General features: G+C 49.1%; 1 protein-coding gene across 7 annotated transcripts in view; it reads left to right on the forward strand.

The window, feature by feature from the left end:
* The window catches only part of chd9 (chromodomain helicase DNA binding protein 9), a 143,217-nt gene that overhangs the window by 130,874 nt on the left and 3,496 nt on the right, over positions 1-8,847 (forward strand). For 5 of the 7 annotated variants that reach the window (XM_046345638.1, XM_046345639.1, XM_046345645.1 and 2 more), the window contains 8 exons: positions 113-1,027; positions 1,181-1,347; positions 1,562-1,831; positions 2,701-2,887; positions 3,320-3,468; positions 3,801-4,034; positions 4,304-4,453; positions 4,622-4,726. In XM_046345638.1, coding sequence (XP_046201594.1) covers positions 113-1,027; positions 1,181-1,347; positions 1,562-1,831; positions 2,701-2,887; positions 3,320-3,468; positions 3,801-4,034; positions 4,304-4,453; positions 4,622-4,726 — 2,177 coding nt within the window. The remainder of the gene's footprint in view (positions 1-112; positions 1,028-1,180; positions 1,348-1,561; positions 1,832-2,700; positions 2,888-3,319; positions 3,469-3,800; positions 4,035-4,303; positions 4,454-4,621; positions 4,727-8,847) is intronic. The other 2 variants (XM_046345640.1, XM_046345641.1) reach the window with 2 other exon arrangements.

Here is an 8,847-nt window from a genome sequence, read left to right on the forward strand (position 1 = left end):
GGTTAAAGATCAATGGAAAGTTAAACAGCCAGTGGAATGAGTCCACACAAAATGCAAACACAGATGTATGAATTATGCAGGACAGTCTTATTCTCTCTCTCCCTCTCTCTAGACACAGCGGTGGACCCCTCTCTGTCCATTCAGCCCATCACAGAGGAGCGTGCATCTCGTACCCTCTACAGAGTAGAACTGCTACGCCAGGTCAGGGAACAGGTCCTGCGCCACCCCTTGCTCTATGAGCGCCTGCCCCTGTGCCAGCTGGGCTCGGACCTGCCCGTGTGGTGGGAGACCGGTACCCACGACCGAGACCTCCTAATCGGGGCCACCAAGCACGGCGTCAGCCGCACAGACTACCACATCCTCCGAGACCCAGAGCTCTGCTTCATGACTGCCCAGCGCAACTACAGCCAGAATAAAGGAGTCCAACAGCCATCCCAGACCCCTACTCCGCTCCTGAACCCCCCGTACCAGGTTAGTAGAGACCCAGCCTTGGCAGAGTCCCCAGTGCCAACCCCAGCCCAGATGGAGAGGGAGAGGGAGGACATCCCGGGGGCAGTGCCCAAAGAAGAACCTCTCTCGGAGGGGGAGGAGCGCATGGAGAGAGGGGGTCAGGTGGAGGGGGAGAGGTGGAGTCCCCAGCCTGCCCCTCTCACCCCTACAGGGATAGAGGAGAAGCCTGATCTGGGGGTGGTGAAAGGAGAGAACGAGAGCCACATGGTGGCGGCACGGACCAAGCCACTCACACCCAACTCAGCCACCAGGAAAGAGAAGAAAGCCAATAAAAGAAGTCGAAGAGAGGCCAGACGAGCCGCCTCCGCAGCATCAGACTCCGACTCGGACGGCTCCTCCTCCAGCTCTTCATCACGATCTTCTTCATCATCGTCATCGTCGTCCTCTTCCTCCTCACGCTCCGGATCCAGCTCCTCTTCGTCTTCATCCTGCTCATCAGGCTCCTCATCTTCCTCTTCCTCATCTTCATCTTCCTCTGTTGGCAGTGAGAGTGAGGGAGAGGAAGGAAAGACCAAGGGTGAGTGCTGCTATTATTCTTTTGGTTCTTGCAGTGAAAGACTTTTACAGTGCCATTGAGGCAATTAATGTTGTGATTTTGACAAAGTTGTTAGGCTGTCTGAAGTTGTGTTGTATATTTTGAGGTTTTCTAAAGTATTGCATTTTCTTCCAGTCCCGACAGTGGCCATCGCGAAGGGATTTGACGAAGACAGTGTGGCGTCTCTCAGCACCACTCAGGATGAGATGCAGGACAGTCACGTGACAGAGAACGGCAGCAACAACTCACACCACCACCCCTTCCAGGGAGGATACATGCTGGCTGCCTCCTACTGGCCCAAGGTAAACACACACACCAAACCTCTTTGTGTTTCACTTCTAGCCTGAGTTACTTTCCTGAGAATCACAACCATGTTGCAACAGCCCTTAGGAGGGTGCTGTTCACGTTAATCCAGTTTTATTTCATCCTTCCATCAGACGATATAGTCCGGGCAAAAGCCAATCAACATCCAGGATCCAAACAACTTGTCTTATAATGTCCCCTGTCCCCCTGTAGGACCGTGTGATGATCAACCGTCTGGACAGTATCTGCCAAGCAGTGCTGAAGGGGAAGTGGCCGGGGGCCCGGCGGTCGTACGAGGCAGGAGGGGCCGTAGCCTCCTTCTACACCACCAAGCTGCTGGACAATGCAGCTGCGGCCAACAACAGCAGCAACCTCTGCTCAGCTTCCGCCTCGGCCTCAGAGGACCCCTCTGCCTCCCCTCAGGGTTCAAAGGTGAAGAAGCATGTTGCAGGAGAAAAGGAGTTCTCAGTGAAAATGAATGAAGTATGTTGATTTCTGTTACTCCCCTCTCGTAGGACCCCACACTACTCCAAAGCCTAATTGTGGTGTTTCAGCATGTTTTGTTGGGGATTTTGATTTTGTTGTTTTGGCTGCTGCCTACAGCACTGATTTGTTTAATAGTAATACCCTCTTTAATTTCTACCCACTCCATGTGGATTGGGATCTGGGCTGTAATTATATTTTTACATAAATCAGTCGTTCATGGATGGGAAGCTAATAAGAAGCTTAGTGTGGAGAAACACTGGGGTTTGAGAGGGTTCATCTGATTGAGATGGGGCTGGCTCGCTATTGTGGGGGATTGTGATGGGGCTCTAGTACTGTGGGTGTTCTGTCTCTAATGGGGCTGATAGCAGCTGGGCTATTAACCATGCAGGCCTGCTTCCTGCTTGCTTTGATACTACAGTAGCTAGTTAGCTATGAGCCTACATTGCCATATCAACAGAGGGAGGAGCATTTGTGTCAAATATTCTATAAAATGGCCACTGACTGCTGCTGGGGCTTTCCTGGCCAGTCTGGCTGGAATCCTGACCTTAATAAGGAATATGCTGAAAGCCACAGCTTTCCCTGTGACAGTCCTTCAGTAAACTCCTGACATTGCATAGTCAACTTACTCTATATGCTACAGTATATGCTGTTTCCCTACCCATAACTATCCCAACTTCCAAGCATACAGAATGCTCTGTATGACAAGCCAACAAAGTATTGTGCCAATGCAGTGAAAACAAGCATTTAGACCCCCTCCCTTTTTTCTGTTCTTTTTTTTTGGGGGGGTTCTGTAGAAGGGGCTCCAATGCCATCAGACAGTGTGACCTTGTGTTTCTGTGTAATTGACTGACTGCCCCTCTCTGCAGCAGGAGGGGGGTCTGAAGCTGACCTTCCAGAAGCAGGGGCCCGGCCAGCCCCTGAAGAGGCCCCTGGAGCCTGAGGAGGGGCCCCTGAGCCAGCAGCAGTACCTTACAAGGCTCCATGAGCTCCAGAGTGCCTCAGACACCAGTTTGGCTGACTTCACCAAGCCCCAGGCTGCCAGCTTCCCACAGGGTACATACAGACTAGGGCTGACCACAAAGTCCTGTTTTTACAGCAATGTATTGTTAGTTTATACAATTGATAGTTCATACTAGGCAGGTAGCCTAGTGGTTAGATCGTTGGACTAGTAACTGAAAGGTTGCAAGATCTAATCCCGAGCTGACAAGGTAAAAGTCTGTTGTTCTGCTCCTGAACAAGGCAGTTATCCCACTGTTCCTAGGCAGTCATTGAAAATAAGAATTTGTTCTTAACTGACTTGCCTAGTTAAAGGTAAAAACAATTTGAATACCCTTCATGAGAAATCTCAAAGCTAAACTGTGTGTTTTTTATTTGCTACCACTAGATGACAGCAAAGATACATTTTCCCATATGTTGTACATTCATGATCGTGATGGTGTGTACTGCTTTAGTCTTCTGTTTTAATCTGGGACATGTTGTTTCCAGACTCTACAGGTCTGGCAGGTCAGATGAAGCTGAACGGAGGTATGGACGGCCAGCCGGTGGTGAAGAGGAGGAGAGGAAGGAGGAAGAATGTGGAGGGGATGGACCTGCTCTTTATGAACAGGAACAGAGGACCAACCGTGCCTGAAAGCGTAAGATCTTAATTTACTTTTCTCTCTTCTCTTTGGGGCTCTACGTCTTCCCTGTCAATCCTCTCACTCCTATCTTGCCATCTTAGGTCCTTCAACATTTAGTCCTGCAACACTGGCTACTGGAAAGCTACATGTGATTGCATGGTTGTAAGAGATATTTAAAGTTTGAAGAGTATGCTTAAATATGTTTACCTAGCAATTGAAAATATAATATAGGATTTACTGTGTGTACTGAAGTATAGAAGGCCATATGAAGGGTGTGTTAGTATGCCTATATAAATACTAGCTACTAGATATTCACTGATGGGATGATGTCTACCCTGCATCTCCAGGTGCCCCCGGCGTGGGGTGGTATGAGTCAGGCTGGCACTGGGCTGTCTATTGCCTCAGGGCAGGGTAACCCCCTAGGGGCCCAGGGCCCTATGGACACAGAGAGCAGGGTCTCTGTCATCAACCTGAAAGATGGGACCCGTCTGGCCGGAGACGATGCCCCCAGGAGGAGAGAGCTGGAACTGTGGCTCAAAGAACACCCAGGCTTTGTGGCTGACACAGGGGCCTTCATCCCTGTGAGTCCCTCCCTTCCTCTTCCTCAACCTCTGATTCTCCATTCCTCTATCCCTAACCCAGGGTTTATTAAGGGCTGTGAATATACTGTACAACTACAATAGACATCCGTCAGGGTTACGGTCAATTCCATTTCCATTCAGTCAATTCATGACATAAACAGAAATTACATTTGCAATTTGAATCAAATTTTCATTGACAGAAGATATTGTTTTGTATGTAGTCCTGTAGTTGAACCTCTGTATCCCTGACCCTCTCTTCTCCTCCTCAGGGAGTGAATAAGAGGCAGCTGGAGCAGTTCCAGCAGGATGGTAGACCCAAGCAGAAGAGGCATCGCTGCAGGAATCCCAACAAGATCGATGTCAACAGTCTGACAGGAGAGGAGAGGGTCCAGATCATCAACAGGAGAAATGCACGCAAGGTGTGTGTGTGTGTGTGTGTGTGTGTGTGTGTGTGTGTGTGTGTGTGTGTGTGTGTGTGTGTGTGTGTGTGTGTGTGTGTGTGCGTGCGTGCGTGCGTGCGTGCGTGCGTGCGTGCGTGCTGTACAACTTCTACTTTGTCTCATGTTGTCCTCCCGTCCTCTCCCCAGGTTGGTGGGGCCTTCGCCCCCCCTCTAAAGGACCTGTGTCGGTTCCTTCAGGAGAACCCAGAGTACGGGGTTCCACCAGAGTGGGCCGACGTCGTCAAGCAGTCGGTAAGTCTGATAGCCTTTACCTCCTTCATATCCTGTAGAACACCCCACAGGTCTACTTCACGTGTATAAAAGAGCAATAATAGAACTACATGTATCTAGCTTGGCTAGTTGTCAGTGCAGTGACTGTGGTATAGTTAAGCAATAAGGCCCGAGGGGCTGTGGTATTTGGCCGATAAACCACGGCTAATCTAATCAAATCACATTTTATTTGTCACATACACATTGTTAGCAGATGTTAATGCGAGTGTAGCAAAATGCTTGTGCTTCTAGTTCCGACAATGCAGTAATAACCAACGAGTAATCTAACCTAACAATTCCACAACTACTACCTTATACACACAAGTGTAAAGGGATAAAGAATATGTACATAAAAATATATGAATGAGTGATGGTACAGAACGGCATAGGCAAGATGCGGTAGATGGTATCGAGTACAGTATATACATATGAGATGAGTAATGTGGGGCGGCAGTGTAGCCTAGTGGTTAGAGCATTGGACTAGTAACCGAAAGGTTGCAAGTTCAAATCCTTGAGCTGACAAGGTACAAATCTGTCGTTCTGCCACTGAACAGGCAGTTAACCCACTGTTCTGGGTTAACTAAGAACAAATAAGAATTTGTTCTTAACTGACTTGCCTAGTTAAATAAAGGTTAAAAAAAATAATAATAATAAAAATGTAGGGTATGTAAACATAAAAGTGGCTAGTGATATATGTATTACATAAAGATGGCAAGATGCAGTAGATGATATAGAGTACAGTATATACATATACATATGAGATGAGTAATGTAGGGTATGTAAACATTATATTAAGTGGCATTGTTTAAAGTGGCTAGTGATACTTTTTTTTTTTTTACATCAATTTCCATCAATTTCCATTATTAATGTGGCTGGAGTTGAGTCAGTATGTTGGCAGCAGCCACTCAATGTTAGTGGTGGCTGTTTAACAGTCTGATGGCCTTGAGATAGAAGCTGTTTTTCAGTCTCTCGGTCCCTGCTCTGATGCACCTGTACTGACTTCGCCTTCTGGGTGATAGCAGGGTGAACAGGCAGTGGCTCGGGTGGTTGTTGTCCTTGATGATCTTTTTGGCCTTCCTGTGACATCGGGTGGTGTAGGTGTCCTGGATGGCAGATAATTTGCTCCCGGTTTGCTCCTCATTTGATGCGTTGTGCAGACCTCACTACCCTCTGGAGAGCCTTACGGTTGTGGGCGGAGCAGTTGCCGTATCAGGCGGTGATACAGCCCGACAGGATGTCCTCGATTGTGCATCTGTAGAAGTTTGTGAGTGCTTTTGGTGACAAGCCAAATTTCTTCAGCCTCCTGAGGTTGAAGAGGCGCTGCTGCGCCTTCTTTACAATGCTGTCTGTGTGGGTGGACCATTTCAGTTTGTCCGTGATGTGTACACCGAGGAACTTAACTTACTACCCTCTCCACTACTGTCCCGTCGATGTGGATAGGGTGGATAGGGGGGTGCTCCCTCTGCTGTTTCCTGAAGTCCACAATCATCTCCTTTGTTTTATGCACGCCTGCAACGTGCATAAAGGTTATTTTCCTGACATCACACTCCGAGGGCCCTCACCTCCTCCCTGTAGGCCGTCTCGTTGTTGTTGGTAATCAAGCCTACCACTGTAGTGTCGTCTGCAAACTTGATGATTGAGTTGCAGGCGTGCATGGCCATGCAGTTATGGGTGAACAGGTAGTACAGGAGAGGGCTCAGAACGCACCCTTGTGGGGACCCAGTGTTGAGGATCAGCGGGGTGGAGATGTTGTTACCTACCCTCACCACCTGGGGGCAGCCAGACAGGAAGTCTAGAACCCAGTTGTACAGGGCGGGGTCGAGACCCAGGGTCTCGAGCTTTATGACGAGTTTGGAGGGTACTATGGTGTTAAATGCTGAGCTGTAGTCGATGAACAGCATTCTCACATAGGTATTCCTCTTGTCCAGATGGGTTAGGGCAGTGTGCAGTGTGGTTGCGTCGTCTGTGGACCTATTGGGGCGGTAAGTAAATTGGAGTGGGTCTAGGGTGTTAGGTAGGGTGGAGGTGATATGGTCCTTGACTTGTCTCTCAAAGCACTTCATGATGACGGAAGTGAGTGCTACGGGGCGGTAGTCGTTTAGCTCAGTTACCTTAGCTTTCTTGGGAACAGGAACCATGGTGGCCCTCTTGAAGCATGTGGGAACAGCAGACTGGGATAAGGATTGATTGAATATGTCCGTAAACACACCAGCCAGCAGGTCTGCGCATGCTCTGAGGGCGCGGCTGGGGATGCCGTCTGGGCCTGCAGCCTTGCGAGGGTTAACATGTTTAAATGTTTTACTCACGTCGGCTGCAGTGAAGGAGAGTCCACAGGTTTTGGTAGCAGGCCGTGTCAGTGACACTGTATTGTCCTCAAAGCGAGCAAATAAGTTATTTAGTCTGTCTGGGAGCAAGACATCCTGGTCCGCGATGGGGCTGGTTTTCTTTTTGTAATCCGTGATTGACTGCAGACCCTGCCACATACTGTACAGTACCTCTTGTGCCTGAGCCGTTGAATTGCGACTCTACTTTGTCTCTATACTGATGCTTAGCTTGTTTGATTGCCTCGCGGAGGGAATAGTTACACTGTTTGTATTCGGTCATGTTTCCGGTCACCTTGCCCTGGTTAAAAGCAGTGGTTCGCGCTTTCATTTTCGCGCGAATGCTGCTGGTTTGGGAATGTTTTAATCGTTGCTGTGGGTATAACATCGCCGATGCACTTTCTAATGAAAACGCTCACCAAATCAGCGTATTCGTCAATGTTGTTGTGTGACGCAATGCGGAACATATCCCAATATCCCAAGTCTTGAAGCGTGGAATCAGATTGGTCAGACCTGTCATGTTTTGTCATTTATTATCATGTCTTGTCCCTGTGCTTCCCATTCTATTCGTTTCCCTCTGCTGGTCTTATTAGGTTCTTTCCCTCTTTCTAGCCCTCTCTCTCCCCCTCCCTCTCTCACTCTCTCGCTCTCTCTTCTCTCTATCGTTCCGTTCCTGCTCCCAGCTGTTCCTATTCCCCTAATCATCATTTAGTCTTCCCACACCTGTTCCCGATCCTTTTCCCTGATTAGAGTCCCTATTTCTCTCCTTGTTTCCCGTACCTGCCCTGTCGGATCCTCATTTATAATTCACCGTGCTGTGTCTATGTTTTGCCCTGTCGTGTCGTGTTTCCCTCAGATGCTGCGTGGTGAGCAGGTGTCTGAGTCTGCTAGGTTCAAGTGCCTTCCCGAGGCAACCTGCAGTTCTCGATCAAGTCTCCAGTCTGTTCTCGTCTTTACGTGTAGTATTATGCTTTTTGTTTTGTAAAGTTTATTCTGGATTAAATACTCTGTTTTCGCCAAGTCGCTTTTGGGTCCTCATTCACCAGCATGACAGAAGGATCCGACCGAGGAATGGACCCAGCGACTACAGACGCTCGTAACACTGCCGTCGAGATCCAAGGAGCCATGCTCGGCAGACACGAGCAGGAATTGTCTGCTGCTCGCCATGCCGTGGAGAACCTGGCCGCTCAGGTTTCCGACCTCTCTGGACAGTTCCAGAGTCTTCGTCTCGTGCCACCTGTTACTTCCTGGCCTGCCGAGCCTCCAGAACCTAGGGTTAATAACCCACCTTGCTACTCCGGGCAGCCCACTGAGTGCCGCTCCTTTCTCACCCAGTGTGAGATTGTGTTCTCTCTCCAACCCAACACATACTCTAGAGAGAGAGCTCGGGTTGCTTACGTCATTTCACTCCTTACTGGCCGGGCCCGAGAGTGGGGCACAGCTATCTGGGAGGCAAGGGCTGATTGTTCTAACAATTACCAGAACTTTAAAGAGGAGATGATTCGGGTTTTTGACCGTTCAGTTTTTGGTGGGGAGGCTTCTAGGGTCCTGGCTTCCCTATGCCAAGGTGATCGATCCATAACGGATTACTCTATAGAGTTTCGTACTCTTGCTGCCTCTAGTGACTGGAACGAGCCGGCGCTGCTCGCTCGTTTTCTGGAGGGACTCCACACAGTGGTCAAAGATGAGATTCTCTCTCGGGAGGTTCCTTCCAGTGTGGACTCTTTGATTGCTCTCGCCATCCGCATAGAACGACGGGTAGATCTTCGTTACCAGGCTCGT

This window comes from Oncorhynchus gorbuscha, linkage group LG04 (assembly GCF_021184085.1).
Source record: "Oncorhynchus gorbuscha isolate QuinsamMale2020 ecotype Even-year linkage group LG04, OgorEven_v1.0, whole genome shotgun sequence".
Classification (NCBI taxonomy): Eukaryota; Metazoa; Chordata; class Actinopteri; order Salmoniformes; family Salmonidae; genus Oncorhynchus; species Oncorhynchus gorbuscha.